Source organism: Typopeltis vanoorti, chromosome 8 (assembly GCF_054136105.1).
Source record: "Typopeltis vanoorti isolate ZY-2024b chromosome 8, IOZ_Tvanoo_1.0, whole genome shotgun sequence".
Lineage (NCBI taxonomy): Eukaryota > Metazoa > Arthropoda > Arachnida > Uropygi > Thelyphonidae > Typopeltis > Typopeltis vanoorti.
The window spans coordinates 120,979,258-120,998,109 of record NC_143556.1 but is presented as its reverse complement, the minus strand read 5'-3'; the positions used below and the strand labels follow the sequence as shown (position 1 = coordinate 120,998,109).

At 38.2% G+C, this 18,852-nt stretch overlaps 1 protein-coding gene across 1 annotated transcript in view; it reads right to left on the bottom strand.

Annotated features, from left to right (window-relative positions):
• Positions 1-18,852, bottom strand: part of Cubn (Cubilin) — a 2,223,842-nt gene that overhangs the window by 1,869,073 nt on the left and 335,917 nt on the right. Inside the window, exon 11 of the mRNA XM_090396294.1 lies at positions 18,558-18,689. Within this exon, the coding sequence (XP_090252420.1) occupies positions 18,558-18,689 (132 nt within the window). The remainder of the gene's footprint in view (positions 1-18,557; positions 18,690-18,852) is intronic.

Here is an 18,852-nt window from a genome sequence, read left to right as displayed (position 1 = left end):
TGCTGAATGATAGGATGCACAGGTTATGTTTTCCAGGCAGTAAAATGAGTACAATGATTGAGGGACTAGATATGACTAGATATGAGGAGGGAGCAAGAAAAGAATTTGATAGTTTTAATCGGTATGAATGATTTGACAGAGGACAAAGAGCACATTAGAATGGATATCAGGAGGCTGCTTAAAAGCATAAAAGAGAATGGTGTGACAGGAAGAGTAGTCAGCGTGTTGCCTAGGTAGGACTGTGGTGAGATGAGGCAGAGAGCAAGAATTATGAATGATATGCTGGCTGAAATGTGTGAGGAGACAGAAGTACAGTTTGTTAATGTGTGGAATGAGTTTGAAGGATGAAGGAAATTGTATGGAAGCAATGGACTGCATTTGAGTGGTAATGGTGTGAGTCGCTTTGAGAGACTGCTGCTGGAAGGTAGAGAAGTGAGTAGAGTGAGAGAGTGAATCAGATCAAGCGGGAAGTGATGCGAAAGAGCAGGAGAGTAAGACAGGAGAGATTTAAGAGGTGGTTATGAATGAGGAAGTGAGTGGTATGAATATAGAAAATGAGAGAATGGATGTGCAAGAGGAGCAGGGAAATGAGGAGGCTCAGGTTGGACGGGGGGTACAGAGTGTGAGAAAGGTGGATGCTCCGAGAGGAGGTGGAAGCATGTGTAGACAGGAAAGGAATGGGATGACCTGGGATCAAGAGGAAATAGTTGGAATTGAAAAAGGTTTTAAAATGAATAAGCAAAAAGGGAAATGGCCCCAGTCAAGCATGGAGAGATCACATCGAGTGAGTGGTATCAGTGGAACTAACCGTAGATCCAGAAATGTGCTGTTGTGTTTGTATACAAATGCTAGAAGTATAAGAAACAAGGCAGATGAACGGGTTGAATTAATTGCATCTGTTCACCCAAAGATTGCCGTAATAAGTGAGACATGCTTATCTTGACGATATCCTGACAGCAATAGAGATGGAAGGGGTAAGAAGGGAAGAAAAGTGCTATTGATGATAGAGAAAGTTTTATGTCCATACAAAGTAGAGATGCAAGAGGGAAATAGTGTCAGTGGTTTTGAGGCAGTATGGTGTGAGATAGAGGTGAATGAAATGAAATACTTGGTTGGATGTTGTTACAGACCAGGTAATATGGATGGTGGTGACTATGAAATGTATAATCAAATTAGCCAAGCAAATAAGAAAAGGGAGATCATTATGGGTGATTTTAATTATGGCAATATAGACTGGAATGATGAGATAGCAACTGGAAGTAAAGAAAATGAGTTTCTTGAGTTTTTGAGGGATAACTACCTCAGACAGTATGTAACAGAGGGCACGGGAGGATTGAGCATCTTGGATTTGGTCATCTCATCAGAGAATGAAATTATAAATGAGGTGTCAAATCATCCACCAATTGGTGAGAGTGACCATGAGGTAATTACCTGGGTGGTTGCCAGCAGTGTGAGCAAGTGAGAAAGGGGTATATGTGGATACAAGAGGGGGGGGGGGTGATTATGAAGGGCTCAGGAGACAGCTTGCGGGTGTAGCATGGAATGAGGAGTTAGCTGGAAAAGAGATCAATGCAGCTTGGGAGATTTTCAAAAACTATCTAGTAGATGCATTGTCTAAGTGTATTCCAAGGGTGAAATGGTTAAATAAGGTAGATGTGAGATGGATGAATAAAGAGATTAAGCATGCAATACAGAGAAAGAGGGCATTGTGGAGGCAGCATAAGAGAAGTGGAAATAACCAATTCCATGAGATGCTACAATGACCAGGCAAGGAGGGTGACTCGGTTGGCGAGGGTAGCTAAAGAGAGGTATGAATAGCAGTTAGCTAATGAAGCCAAAAAGAAACCTAAAGAGTTCATTCGATATGTAGCCAGCAAAAGAAACAATGATTATGGAAGGATGATATTGATAGGAGAAAATGGTATAAAGAAAGCAGTTGCAGAATGTGTGGTGGAGATACTTAATGAGAAGTTCATAAAGGTCTTTCAATCTTGTGAATGTGACTTCATGGAGAGATTGAGAGCAGTACATGATGAGGAGGAGAGACTGACTGTAAGTGAGCAAGAAGTGTATGGGGAGTTGAATAAACTAGATGTTAATAAGGCTGTGGGACTTGATAATATATCACCATGTATTCTGAAGGAATGTGCCAAAAAGTTGGCACCTGCCTTGACATATTTTTTTAATACGAGTCTTGCACTCAGTCAAGTTCCTAAGTGGAAGGAGGGCAAGATTGTGCCACTTCATAAAGAGGTGATTGAACTCAAGCATCAAACTATAGGCCTATCTGTGTGTCAAGTGTTGTCATTAAGATTTTGGAGAAGCTTGGGTTGACAACAATGGTATAATCTTTGATGGACAGCATGGATTTGCTAAAGGGAGATCATGTTTTAGTAATCTACTTACTTATTACAATAAAGTGACTGCTTCCTTGGACACAGGAGAAGGATACACAGTATCATACTTGGATTTCACAAAGGCTTTTGATAGATTACCTCATGATAAATTGATAGTCAAACTAGAGCAGATGGGGTTGGATATTAGATTAGTGCATTGGATTGGAGACTGGCTATCTGACAGGTATCAACAAATTGTGTATGGGGAAGTGATATCCAGAAAAACGAAAGTCGCTAGTGGAGTGCCTAAGAGTTCTGTTTTAGGGCCATTAATGTTTCATTTGTATATTAATGATATTGGTCAAGATTTGGATGGAGATATTCAGTTGTTTGCGGATGATGCAAAGTTGGGACGAACCGTGAAGAGTAGTAAAGATGTTGTGGCCTTACAAAAAGACTTGAATAAATTGAGTGATTGGGCATGGAAATGGGGATGTTTGTTCAATTTTTCAAAATGTAAGGTTTTAAATTTTGGATAACAAAGATGGGATGCAGAATTTATGCTCGATGAGGATATGTTGTTGAAGGTGGAAGAAATAATAGATCTGGGGGTGATAGTGGATAAGGATTTGAAATTTAGGTGACACATAGCCAAAATTGTGAATGCAACACAAAGGTTTCTGGGAATGATGTGGAGGACACTGACATGTTGAAGTATGGACATTCTTGTTCCATTATATAAGGCTTTGATTAGGTCACACTTAGACTAATGTGCCTAGATTTGTTCACCTGGCTATCAGAAGGATGAGAAGATGTTGGAAGGATTCAAAGGCGACTGACTATGGTAGTTTCTGATCTCTGAAATGTCAAGTATGAGGAAAGATTGAGAAGATGTATTTTGCAGAGTCTGGTGGACATGAGGAAGAGGGGAGATATGACAGAGATCTACAAGTTGGTAAGGGATCTATAAGTTGTTATAGGATCAATGCTAGAGAAGTTCTACAGAAAATAGATGGAGATTGGGGAAGAACCAGAGGAAGGTTTTTTTTTTTTGCAGAGTTGTAAATGATTGAAATGCCTTGCCTGAGAGTGTGGTGTCCGCACGGAATTTGAATGTGTTCAAGGCATGGTGTGATGATCTGTGTGTATGATAAAAGGACCTCCCAGATGAGTCTTTGACTCCATGATATTTTGGGGTAAAAAGAATAATAATAATAATAATAATAATATAAAAAGAATTACTAGAAGGTACACAAATAGACAAGGTGTCCTACAGCACTACATGATTACTCGAAAAATAAAGTTGTAAATAAAATGCATACACAAAATTTATGTTAAGCAATGCAGTATCTACATATAAACAAAATTGCTGCAGAGGTTTCAGCAGTACATAAATAGATAACAGTAGAGGTTAACATATGTATATACAAAACAAGTCAAGGGAAGCAGTATCTACATATAGTAAGATTACAACAAACATTATTATACTAATATTTGAAGTTAGAAAGGAATTATTATACAGCATATATGCATAAAATTTAAGTTTAGCATTATGGTATTTTCATATTAACAAAATTACAGCAGGGTGACATGAATATACAAGATCAAGGCCTACAGTAATGCATAATTGGTCAGATTTAACCTAATGAATAATATGTATGTATAAAAGTTAAGTTAAACAAAACAATATTTACATATAAACAAATTTATAGTCAAATGTGATTGTACAAATTAATTCTTTCTAAAAAATTAGAAACATCATGCAATTTGCCCGAGTTTGCTAGCATTTCTCTGAGTGTATATATTTTCACCTATTCTGGTTAAATAGGTGAAAATTTCATTCCTCGCTCGTGTAAATTTTTGACAAATTACCAGAATATGATGAATAGTGAGATGTGTGTTGCATTTTTCACATATGGGAGGGTCATCAGCTCTCAGTAAATGAGAGTGCGTAAGATGACTGTGACCTATGAGGAGCCTAGCAAGAACAACCTCCTCTCTTCTCTTTGTACGTTGACTAGAATGCCAGTGTTTAATTTCAGGTGTAATGTTATAAGCAGTATGTAGAGAAGGTATGAGCTAATTTAGCAGCTGCAGCCTTGTTTCCTTTGATTTCGATGTGACTGGGAATCCAGTAGAACTGAACATCAAATTAAGGATTTTCATTTTGTGAAGCAGGTGTAGCACTTCATAAAATACTGGATGAGGATTATATATAGGAGAAGAGATAGCCTGTAAAGAGCTCAATGAATCTGTATAAATTATACACTTTTAGTAGCTTTTATATGCTATGCACAGGTGCAAGCTGAATGGAATGTAACCCTGCTGTATAATTACTGCAGTCTGGTGGGATCTGATTTCAGATAATAATGTCAGGAAGCATTGCAGCACAGCCAACCAACAGAGGTATTAGTTCTTGAACCATCGGTATAGATGAGTAAGAAATCAGTATGTGATGCTCTGTGCACGTTAAACAATTGCAGGTAAATGGATGATGGAGTAGAAGATTTCTGCAGCTGACAAAGTGAGAGGTTGAAGGATGGTGTGCAAACCATCCATGGAGGAATGCTGTTATGTTTAGTGTAGCTAATGTTGTCAACATTTATACTAACAGCTTGCACACTTTCTTTAAGATGCATACCAAAAGGATGTATAGCAGTTTGATGTGTGTGTGATATTGAGCTTCCCAATTCTGAAAGAAGATACTATTCCATGTAGGGTGATCTGGGAGAGATTTTATTTTTAGGGCATAATTAAAAGATAATTCTTTCCGTCAAAGTGATAGAGCCGGTTCATTTGCTTCAACATAGAGACTTTGAGTGGGTGATGTGTGAAAGGCACCAGTAGCTATCCATATACTCTGATGATGGATGGAATCCAACCATCGTAGGTTACTCTGTCTTACAGAACCATAGACTTGGAACCCATAATCCAGCTTTGAACGTATAAGTGCACGATAAAGATGGGGCAACGAAGCTCGATCAGCACTCCACTCAGTAGAGGATAGAGTGCAAAGGATGTTCAGAGTTCTTTTGCACTTTCCTCTTGGTTGAAAAATGTGTGCTAGAAATGAAAGTTTTCTGTCAAAGATGAATCCCAAGAACTTGGTTTCTGTAGCTACTGGAATAACAGTAGTTCCATTCTTAGTTCAGGATCTGAGTGATGAGTGTGTTTCTGACAGAAGTCTACACAGACACTTTTTTATGTTGAAAACCTAAATCCATTATTAAGAGTTATTAAGAGCCCACAGAGAGACATGATCAATTGCTTGCTGAAGTTGTCTTTCAATTACCCTCATGTTACGTGAGTGACAGTAAATTGTGAAGTCATCAACATATAGCGCATTGTTTACAGTGGGAGGAAGCTGTTCAGTGACTGCGTTAATTTTAATAGAAAAAAGGGTCACACTTAAGACAGAGCCTGGGGGAATACCCTGTTCTTGATGATATGGTCGAGATAGTGTACTGCCCACTCTGACTTGGAAAGTTCGCCTGGACAGAACGTTTATAATAAATATAGGGAGGTGTCCTCTGAGATCTAGGTTATAGAGGTCTTTTAATAGGCCATATCTCCAGGCAGTGTCATAAGCTTTTTTCCATGTTTCTGAAGAGAAAACATCTTGTTTTCGCTTCAGAAATGCATCTCTTATACAAGTCGCCAAACAAACCAAATGGTCTAAAGTACGGGACACCTCTTTGAGGATTCTGTAGAGAGAATGCCAAGTGCTACTCTTAAAATGTGGGAAACACCCCACCCATGCACCTACGTGCTGAGCTATCAAACAGAAATTGGCTACCTGGTGACCTTTGTTAGATTTTTGTGGAAGTGGTGTACTCCATTCAACCCTAATACCCTGCCCCAGCACAGAATTTGTTGGGAACCTTCTGGTCTGACTCTCTAACGATGGTGATCTTGTTGAGTGGATTTGATGTCTCAATAGTATGAACCCACCATAAATAAATCAATGTGAGAATAATATCTACATTGTGAAAATAACATTCTCAAATAGACAACTATAAATAAAATCGATTTAATGTAGTATTTAATTTAGGTTTAGATGAGAATGTAAATCATGTGCTTGGCAAATTAATAAGATACTAGAGACGTGCGAGTTAGCATGGTACCGGACTCCATCGTTACCCTATACCTGCTTCAATTAAGGGAAATCAAGGTTGGCTAGTGAACGGCCACATCAACCTTCACATACATCTGGAACTGAATGCCTTTAGGTTCCTCATGTGGGATTATGACTGAACCCCTCTAAGTCTGAATCCTGTATAGCAACTGCGATGATACCATTCGTGCCTCGCGAGTTGAAAGGCAGAACTAGCTAAAGTCGCTTTCATACTGTTATGATGCGATTGCTCTGGTGATGAGACCACCAGAACGAAAGCATCCAGGGAGCCATTGAGACTATGTGGGCGGTGATTCCTATGCCATTGGAAAGGGAAACATTCATGGCTCTGGCCCAGTGAAGGTAATTATTATTATTATTATTACCCAAGACCCCATGGAGTCAAAGACTCATCTAGGAGGTCCTTTTATCAAACACACAGCTCATCATATGATGCTTTAAACACACTCAAATTCTCTGCAGACACCACACTCTCAGGCAAGGCATTCCAATCATTCACAACTTTGCATGAAAAAAACCTGCATCTCACTCCCCTATTTACACCTTCCTTATACAGCTTCCAGGGATGACCTCTGGTTCTCCCCTGATCTCCAACTATTTTCTGTAGAACCTCTCCAGCATTGATCCTATAAACTTGCAGGTGTCTATCATATCTCCTCTCCTCCTCCTATCCACCAGACTCTGCAAGTTGATTCTTCTCAATCTTTCCTCATACTCGATGTTCCAGGTTAGAAACTACCTTAGTCAGTCGCCTCTGAACCCTGTCCAACATCTCTTCATCTTTCTGAAAACCAGGTAACCAAATCTGGGCACAATAGTTCAAATGTGGCCTAATCAGAGCTTTATACAATGGCACAAAAATCTCCCTACTTCTACAAGTCAGTGTCCTATACATCATTCCAAGAAGCCTTTGTGTTGTCTTCACAATTTTGGCTATGTGTTCCCTAAATTTCTGATCCTTATCCACTAACACCTCCAGATCTTATATTTCCTCCACCTCCGACAATATATCCTCACCAAGCATAAATTCTGCATCCCATTTTTGAGTTCCAAATTTTAAAATCTTACACTCTGCAACAATGAACTCACATCCCCATTCCTGTGTCTAATCACTCAATTTATTCAAGTCTTCTTGTAAGGCCACAACTTCTTCTCTACTCTTAATTGTTCGTTCCAACTTTGCATCATTTGAAAACAACTGAATATCTCCATCCAAATTTCACGAATATCATTAATATACAAGTTAAACAGCAATGGCCCTAAAACAGAACCCTGAGGAACACCACTAGTAACTTTACTTTTCCTGTATATCACTCCTCCTCTTCACAAAATATATCATACCCTCATCATCAATCTCACGATATGTAAGCCAAGGGTTGTTTAAGTTACTATGATAGTACTACATGATTAAGTTCACATTATTATTAATCTCTATCAACAATTTTCCCCCAAATCAATTTATTACTTGTGAGTACTCCAATATTGTCATATCTAATATTTTGTGCTTCTAACACACTTCTAACTGAATCAATCCAACAAGCCTTTGGTCTTCCTCTGGGTCACTTTCCTGCCATCTTGGCATCAAATACCTGATGCCAAGATGGCAGGAAAAATAATAATTTCAAGTTCCTAATATCTTCATTTTTAATATGATTCTGCCATTGATGCCACCGGTTCACTCCCAAAATCTCTCTCAGAACCCACTTATCTGTCGTCTCTAGTTTATTTTTAACTCAACTCTCAGATCCATAACTTAAAACTGGTTTGAACGCTGTCTTGTATGAGAATGGTCTGAAAAGTTCTCGGCCTAACAATGAAAAAACGAATTTATAATTTCAAAATTATTTTTATTTTTCAACATAACCTCCTTTAACACTAATACATTTATTCCAGCGATGCTCCAGTGCCATTATCTCTTCCCTGTAGTGGTTCTCACTACAGGGAAGAGATAATGTAAGAAGAGATAAATCTCAGTAAGATCTGCAAAATGCTCCTCTACACCTGCAATCACCTCTTGATTCGAAGAAAAACATTGACCAGCGAGGAAGAGTTTTAGTTTTGGGAAGAGATAGAAATCAGAAGGAGCCAAATCTGGGGAATAGGGTGGATGTTCCAACAATGCATAGTGCAGATCCCTTAATTTTCCCATTGACAAAACACCTTTGTGGGCAGGTGCATTGTCCTGATAAAAGATGATTTTTTTTTCTGCAAAATGGGTCTTTTCTCACGAATTTTTCCGTCTGGTCTGGTTAAAAGATCAGAATAATATTCTCCAGTTATTGTTTTACCCTTTTCAAGATAATTAATAAACAAAATGCCTTTAGCATCCCAAAACATCGATGTCATGACCTTTCCTGCTGATGGAACCAACTTTGTCTTCTTTGGCGTTGAGCAACCAGCTTTGTCCACTGTTTTGACTGCTGTTTGGATTCTGATGTGTAATGGTGAATCCAAGTCTCATCCATATTAATAAACCAATGCACAAAATCAGTTTTATTCTTGTTAAAACGCTCCAAGCACTGTTCAGAGATTTTCATGAGAGTGCGCTTTTGATCTGCTGTGAGCAAGCATGGCACCCATCTTGTGCAAAGCATTTTCATTTGCAATTCTTCATGCAAAATATATCCTACATGTCCTTTTCAGCAATTTCACGCACTTTGACTCACCAGTCATCCAATACCATATCGTGCACTTGATCAATAATTTCTGTGTTGTTACACTTTTTGGACGTCCTGCACATGGATCATCTTCAAGGCTGGTACAGCTATGTTTAAACTTGGCAGCCCATTTCTTAATTGTCGAAAATGAAGGAGAAGAATGTCAATAAACTTTTATGAACTTTGAATGAATTTCTTTTGGCATTAAACCTTCTTTTACAAAGAATTTTATAACTGCAGGATACTCATAATAAATTTAGTTTAATCCAAGTGTGAGTAAACAAAGTTTGCGCCTGAAAGTATCTTCAGGACTGGGGTAAGGTGGTACAACACCAGGCAACTCGTTGCAAAGGTGGAGCAAGCTCACAACACTCCTATTTCAGTATCTCCCACAATGCAAAACACATCTCCTTGCGGATATGTATAATGTTATGCATTAAGGGGAGGGCCACTACCCAGACTAGTTTCGACCTTTACTGAGGTCTCTTCAGTGGGAGCCAGGCACGAGTGGAGATACCAGACAGAAGCATTAGCAAGGTCATCTCTAAGTATAGGAGTTTCCAAAAGGTGTGCCAGCTTTTTATTAAATTACTCTGGATTAAACTAAATTTATTATAGTCTAACCAAGTGAAAAATAAACTTTCAACATGCAGGATACTTACTTTCATACATTTCAAGGGATACAGACAACACTTTTGCTTCAGTCAGCAACATAAAACAAACTACTTGATAGAATAACTTGCAATTTCATGTGGATTCTTATAACAGATGTACCAACATAGAAAAAATAAATCTTACCGATGGTGTTACCATCCATGGTCGAGGCCGAGAACTTTTCAGACCACCCTCATGTACTGCTAATTTGGTGATTTGGCTTATTTCTCTCTTATTTCATATAAATTTATTTAGCTGACTATCCAATATACCAGCTTTGCATATTCTTATATGTAGAAAGTATTTATAACTTGGGTATAGTTATGTTAAAGATACCAAGCAATTTTAAACCTGGTTTTACTCCATTTTTTCCAAGTAAGCAAACAGACAATGTCAAGTTTGCGCCTGCAATTTATGCAAGACTAGCTGATCCCACACGTAGTGCAAGACCAAGGCAACTCGTGGTAAAAGTGGAGCAAGCTCTGATCACAATTCTTAATATTTACCCTTAATGCCAAAACACATCTCCAAGAAGGGGATGTATGATGTTTTGTATTAAAGGCAAGGGGCCACTACCCAGACCGGTTTCGACCTTTATTGAGGTCTCATCAGTGGGAGCCAGGCTAGAAATACCAAGATTTAGTAATGCAGAGCTTGTAAGTATTTTACCAAAACAAGTTACCATAAGGTGTTATAACCTTATTAAATAAAAATCTCAGGAGGAGATATAGATGTAGAAAGTATTTTTAACTTGGGTATAGTTATGTTAAAGATACCAAGCAATTTTAAACCTGGTTTTACTCCATTTTTTCCAAGTAAACAAACAGACAATGTCAAGTTTGTGCCTGCAATTTATGCAAGACTAGCTGATCTCACAGGTAGTGCAAGACCAAGGCAACTCATGGTAAAAGTGGAGCAAGCGCTGATCACTAAATACCACGAGTATATTCTGTTGTCTATTTCCAGATTTTACCTGCCATCTTCACTAAAAAACTGTGCATAAATAGCTGAAATATTTTACTTGTTCTATAGGATCTCCATTTAGAATTCAGATGAAGTTTTCTTTGCTCCTGCCTATTTTCATAGTTTTGGTCTTTTTATTGCTGATTTTCATGCCAAATCTGTTACAGCTGTGATTCAATTTAGAATCCTGGAGGTGTGTTGTACTACTAAATAAACACATGCATAACCTTACACTTTGCCACATTAAATTGACATCAATTTTCCTTAGCCCAGTCCTCCAAACTATCCAAATCATCCTGCAAAATTCTAACATCCTGAGCATTCACTATTTCTCTACCTAACTTTGTATCATCTGCAAACAGATACACAGTTCCTCTCAGATCCTTTCCTATATAATGAACAAATTGAAAAGTAGTGGTCCAAGAACAGAACCCTGTGGCACACCAGTAGTCACAGGCTGTCTTTTTGGACTCGACTTCTGAATAAACCACTCTCTGGTATCTCTCCATCAACCACCTTCCTATCCATCTCACCAACCCTATATCCATCTCCATATGCTGCAGTTTTCTGATTAGAATTCCATGTGGTATCCTGTCAAAGGCCTTAGCAAAGTCCAGTAGAATCACTGTAAACCCATTACCCTTATCTGGTTCAGCAGTCACTGTGTTATAAAACGTGAGCAAGTTACTGAGGCATGATCTACCCTTCACAAAACCATGTTGTCCCCCATACAGTATCCCATTTTCATCTATCCAATCCTGTATTTTTTTTATCGACTATTTTCTCCAAGACCTTGACAACAATTCCTGATATGCTGATCGACCGGTAATTTTCAACAGCAGTCTTGGAACCTCCTTTATACAGTGGAACTATTTTCCCCTCTTTCCATCCCCTTGGGACTAACCCAGACCCGAGACTCAAATTAAACAAAATGGTCAAGACAATTCTTTTGCTGCTTCTTGTACAACACGAGCTGGTATACAACCAATCCCGCAGATGAATTGACATTGAGGTTTTGTAACAGACTATTCACCTCCACTTCATTCACCACAATTCCCATATAAGCTGTTGGTTCTTCCATTTCTGCAATGTCACCACCAGGATGATATACTCTTGCAAAGTGCTCACTCAGTAATTCTACTATATCAAGAAAACTAAAGTACAGATACTTGTCATATTTCCACAGTTTCTCAATTATTTTTTTAAAGTGAAAATCTGATCTTGACAACCTCTACTTGGGCTGAACCCAACTTGTTCTTCTCCAAGTTTCTCTTCCACAATCTTTCTCAATCTCTTTTCAAGTATGTGCTTGCATAAATCTTACCTGGAACATTTAGTAGAGAAATTCCTCTGTAATTATTACATTCAGCTTTATTCCTTTTTTATAGATGGATAGTATGAGAACTCTGCTCAACGCATTGGGAATTTGACCTTCTGACCAGGCCCTCTGAATTATGCAGGGTAGACACTGCAAAATTTTTATACCCCCTGTACTTTACCATTACTGGTCAAATATCATCTACTTCAGATGATATTTGAATTTCCACAGATAGCTGAATTTACACATTTCAAATTTTTGACAGCTTTTTCTACCTCAGGTATTGATATGTACAACTCTTTGCATTAGTCTTGAAAATTTTTAGTATAGTTCTGTCACTGCTTTGTTTGTTTAACAGTCTTTCAAAATAATTACTCCAGACATCTAAGATATCCTTATCTTCAGTTTTCACGTCACCTTTATCATCTTTGATTCCTTTTACAGTACTCTTTACTCCATTTCTAAGCCTTTTCAGTAGCTTCTAGAACATTTTGCCACCTCTCTGATATTTATTTTCCATATTCTTACCAGAGTCTTCCAATGACTTTTGTTTAGCTATTTTTACACAGAGCTTAGCCTCATTACATTTTTCTCTATATTCCTTTAGCACTTCTCCTGACTTATTTGCTACGAATGTTTGGTATGCTTTCTTCTTTTCCAGGACTGCTTCTTTAACTTCTTGCGTCCATCATAGTGTTTTTATTTTTTGTATCCATGCATAAACTTCACCATACCTCCCTAGATAAATCAATCAATGTCTTCTTCAGAGTTTGCCACTGAGAGTGCAAGATTCGGTTCTTGTTTTCAATTCATGTCACCTTGAACAGTGCCGGATTATGAAATAGACATAGTAGGCACGGGCCTATGGCCCCATGCCTATTAGAGGCCGTGCGACAACAGATCAAAATAATACTGATTTGATCTTGAAAGAAAATTACAATCAAGCTTTCTTAAACTGTTTCCAAAAGATAGAAACCTTTTGATTCTGAGTTATAATGAAGTTCGATTAACTTCACCGTCTAATTTCTACCGTAAAGGCGAAAACATAGTACAGCCTTTCCCAAAACACCGACTATTCAATCATCTGCTCAACCATCATATTAAGCATCAACTGCGTGCGCAGTGGAGCATCAACTGACGACTATCGACAGTCTTGGTTCACCTGCAAATGTATGTTTGACTCAAAATTCCCCTTTATTTTTCGTATATATTATATTCTATTGTAAGTTATATACTTGGCTGCCAATATTATAACACTGATTTGCTTAAATGACTGGTAGTATTTAACTTAGTTGCAATTACATTCCAATATTTACCCAAAACATATATATTTATTATGATGGCTTTTATGGAGTTTGTCCCATATCAAAGAACAGCGCAACTTTTCGAATTTATCTTGTTCACGCACTTTTACTCATTTTTGGCTGAGACTTAAGCATTCTTTCATTTTCTTGAACAAAGAGTAAATATTGTTTGTTGTCGCTCTTTTGTAGACACAGAATGTTGGTGCCCGAAAAGAAGAGGTACCAAAGCAGTAGAGAAAACGAAAAAAACAGCAAGAGAAAGCGAAGAAGCTTCATGAACAAATAATAACAAAGATACACAGTCTTTTCCAATTTGGCTTTACTCGACTCTTAAGTCAACAGAGGATAAACCCGAGGCCTCTTCAAGTATGTCTGCCAGTGAAGTGATGGTGATATAGCCCTTCCCCCTCAGGATGAGGATACAATTCAAGTACTGTGTGCAGTTGAAACTGAGCTGGAAGTTCAGTTACATCATCAAAACAGAGATAACCTGGGACCAGAATATCAAAATGACATTGGGTTATGGTGAAACATTACCAATGAAGTGCAGGATTTTTGGTGTAATAGAGACACTGTGGAATGGCAATGCTTTGATGGTGATTTCTCGGCTTCAAGCAGGCGGTATGAAGATCGTAAAAGAAATTTTTCCCATTCTATGATCTTTTGAAAACATGTAAGTGGTGAACAAATCAAAATAGAATAGATCATGTACTCTCCGTCTACAGGAAATGTGTACTGTTTCCCATGCGTCCTATTTAGTGAAACACATAAAGGCCAAACTCAATTTTCAGGTGGATTTTCTGATTGGAAGAATGCCTTGCAGCGAATGAAAATGCACGAGGACAGTGCAACGCATCAGGCATGTGTACAGACACTGATGAAACAAAAAGTAATTCCTTACTTTTTGTTTAAAAATATTGTGTAATACTGTTTAATAATGAAGGGCAAAGTACTGGAAGTGGGTAGGAGGAACAACAGGATCATGCGAATGAAACTGGGTCTTGGAGAAGTGCAACTGGTCGTCTTATGTGTATACACCCCACGAGTTGGCTATACAGCAGAAGAGAAAGATGAATTCTGGAACGTGCCAGATAAAGAAATGAGGGAACTGGAAGAAAAATGAGATGGTAATTGTCAGAGGAGACTTGAACGGACACATAGGGAGACAGAATAGGGAGTGTGAAAGGGTGCATGGTGGCCATGGATTGGAAATGATGAACCAGGAAGGAGAGAGGATTTTGGACTTTGCAGTAGCGTTTGATCTGGCAATTGTGAACTCCTTCTTCTGTAAGAGGGAAGAGCATTTGATAACATTTAAAAGTGGCTACAATAGTTCACAGATTGACTACATTTTGACTAGAAGAAAACATCTTAAGGCAGTAACAAATTGTAAAGTAATCCCAACAGATCAAGTGGCGCAGCAACACTGGCTGCTATGTGCAGACTTTGAAATAAAGTCAAAGATAAGAACCTATGGAAGCCATGGGAGGAAGAAAATTAAGTGGATTCGCTTAAAAGAAGAGAGTGTGTGAGGAACTGTTTTAGGGAGAAGGTGTAAGAGAGGATTTTGGATGGACTAGAAAGTGTTCAAGACTGGTGGAGACATAATTCAAAAGTAATTCTAAGCTGTGCAATTCAGGTGCTTGGTGAAACATCCGGAAAGATTACAGAGCAGAAGGAATAATGATGTACAAGAAGCAGTGACAGCTAAGAGGAAGGCAAAGCAGAAGTGGGACGAGTCAAGAGTGGAAGAGGACAGAGAGGAATACAGAGAGAAAAGCAAGAAGCCAAGAAAGTTGTTGCACAGGCGAAGGCCATGGCATATCAAGACCTTTATGATCAATTAGAAGCAAAGGAAGGACAGAGAAAGATTTATCGATTGGAAAAATGCAAATATAAGGCTTCAAAGAACATCGTATATGTGAGGCAGATCAAAGACGCTGAAGGAAGAATATTATGGAGGGATGTGAACATAAGAAACAGATGGAGAATATACTTTGAGGTACTTTTGAATGAGGAAAATACAAGGATTCACAGAGAAGATGGGCAGCCTTCTGAGGGGATGGTGCAGATCATCATTAGAGTGGAAGTGAAGGAGGCCAAGAAGAGGATGAAGAATGGAAAATCAGTGGGCCCAAACAGGATTCCAGTGGAGGCATGGAATGCTCAGGGGAAAAAGGGAATCGACCTGCTGTGGGACCTATTCATGAAAGTTTGCCAACAGGAAAATATACCCGAGGAATGGAGGAAAAGTACTCTTGTCCCCATCTACAAGGGTAAAGGGGATGCACAAGACTGTAAGAATTACAGAGGAATAAAGTTGATGTCCCACACAATGAAAATCCTTGAACGGGTTCTTGATGGAAGACTGAGGAAGAAGGTAGAGATTGCAAAGGAGCAATTTGGCTTCATGCCTGGTTGATCAGCCACAGATGCTATCTTTGGGGTACGACAGATGATGGAAAAGTTTCGAGAGAAGCAATGGGAGCTACATCTGGTATTTATTGATCTGGAGAAAGCATATGATAGAGCACCAAGGCAAGAAGTCTGGAGGTGTCTGAGGGAGAAGAAGGTACCGGAGAAATATGTCAGGTTGGTGCAGGAGATGTATACAGAAATGTGAAGACAAGTGTTCGAACCTGCCTGCAAGTGACAGAAAGTTTTCCAGTGACAGTTGGCTTGCATCAAGGGTCTGCATTAAGTCCATTCCTGTTTAATATTGTGATGGAGTGGTGACGAAGGAAGTGAGAGAAGATGCGCCATGGACTATGTTGTATGCAGATGACATCGTGCTGTGTGCAGAATCAAGAGAAGAAGTGGCAGCCAAACTGGAAAGTTGGAGGAAAGTACTGGAAGAGAGAGGTATGAGACTGAGCAGAAGTTAGACCGAGTATATGTGTTGCAAAGTGGATGGCATCCAGAGACAGATCTAGAGCTGGAAGGAAATGGCATCAGGAAGGTCAGTGACTTTGGATACTTAGGTTCAACAATGAAAGAGGATGGTGAGGCTGAGAAGGAAGTGGGATGCAGGATGGAGGAACTGGAGAGAGATGGCTGGAGTGCTATGTGATAAGAGGGTGCCGATCAATCTAAAACGCAAAATTTACAGGACAGTAGTAAGACCAACTATGACGTATGCTTTGGAAACTGTGGCCTTGAGGAAAAATAACATCAGAAGGTTGGAGGTAGCGGAGATGAGAATGCTTAGGTTGATGTGTGGTGTGACCAGAAAGGATCATCTGAGAAATGACTATGTAAGGGGAACAGTGAAAGTTACGAACTTAGGATCAAAGATACAGGAGGCAAGGTTGAGATGGTTTGGTCATGTGATGAGGAGGGAGGAAGAGTATGTGGGAAGAAAGGTCATGCAGATGGATGTGCAGGGGAAGAGGAAGTGCAAATGGTCAAAGAAGAGATGGAAGGAGATGGTGGAGGAGGACTTGAGGATGAAGAACTTGGATGTGGCTACAGCCCTAGACAGGAAGTTGTGGAGAGACTCACCGCAACAGCGACCCTACTTAAGTGGGAAAAGCTGCAGAAGAAGACTGTTTAATAATATTTAATAATTATTGTTTAATAAAATAATGTTTATTTGTTTAATAAACATTATTTTATTAAATAATGTTTATTAAACAAATAAACATTATTTAATAATGTTTCTTTTGTGTAATAAAATCAGTTTATTAAAATTGTTGGCTGTTAAATTAAAAACATATTAGGAGATAATTTGTGAGGTGGGAGCGAGATTTTGAATGCCTAGGGGCCTCCACAGGGTTTAATCTGGCACTGATCTTCAATAATAATTGTAGTCGAGTCTACAATTTAACCATAAAAGTTGTTAAACTTTAATTCTTTTTAAAACTTTGTTACATACTGTTCTTTTCAATGTGATATCCATTTTTATCCTATTTATTACTAAGCAATGGTCACTTTCAGTTTCAAATCCTCTGTATGCTATTGCATCCTGAACAATTGATATCCTCATCCAACCATGTCTCACTTATTCCAACAATTTTTGATTGAATGAACTCAAATGCAATCATTTCATTTTTTATGTTTCTGATACTTCTAGCATTCATATACAAACATAAAAACCCATTCTTGGATCACTGATGATGACGTATAAGAAAAGCCTCAATGATCCCTTTCTTTTTTCTTGTATCTTCTCTCCATGTGAACTTGTGCACATCTTTATGTTGTAACATGGTGTTAGTAATGACTCCATGTCCTGAGAAGAAGTCCAGTAAATACTTACCATTATTATTATTAGCCCTTTTCTCCAAATTATCCCAAGATTTTACTATATGCCTTGTGGGATTCATTTCCTACTCTACTGTTCGTATCTTTCCATTTTCTTTATGTCAACTGCCTGTTCTAATGACTTAAAACATTCCTCCTCGCTATCACTTCAAAAACACTTTCTCAACATTCATGCAATCTTCTTCAAATGCCATTTCAGTTACAATGCCATGTTCCCTAATCATATTTAACAAATTTAAACTTAGATTTAAACACGCTTCATGATCCATCAGAATATCACACTTCCTACATATTCATATTCGCTCTTTTCTATTATTCAGTCTCTCTGTGTAAATATCTGTGACATCTTCTCACACATACCACATTCACAGCACCGTAACATTTTTGATAAATATTCGCAATTTACTTTACCTGTCTTCCATGTCAGTGTATGCAATGATTTGCCGTTCACTACTATTTTATATCAGTGTACTAACAAGAGCAATTAATTTATAGTAATACCATCTAAAAAATTTATCAAAAACACTGCACTCTACACTGAATTATCTCACAGTAACACTTAATCCACTAATTGGACAATATTAACACATGTGAAATATAAAATTCACTTATCTTGTTGCAGTCCATACTGATGATTAACACATTTGATTAACTCCTAACAAAATATCAACTACATATCTTTACCATGCTGTAGGTTTAGGAGAAATGTCTTTAAGGAGATTATCTCCAAAATGCTCCATGTAGTCATTGGCAAGAGTAGGAGAGATAAGACTACCCATAGCTGTAACTTCAACTTCTTGGCATAATTTGCCTTGCACATCGAAATAACCAGAGTGGATTGGTAACCAGAGTCAGTGTAACAGGATAATAAAATCATTTATTAGATAGTTTAATTTTTTAAATTGAATAATGAATACTTCTTATCATTACCTGGTGGGCACGAACCACATATTCTAGAACCAGGAACATTGGTACATTGAACATATGGACTTTGAGAACAGCCACCATTATTCAGTTCACACTCATTGATATCACTACATGATAAACCATTACCAGTGTAACCTAAAGATTAAAAAAACTCACTTAAAATATTATCATTACTATTATTATTGTTATCACAGGCCTCCATGGAGTCATAAGACTCATCAGAGACCAAAAATTACATATTACATACAAATAACATGTCACATATAAATATTACACACAGAAGAGAAAAGTATTCTGA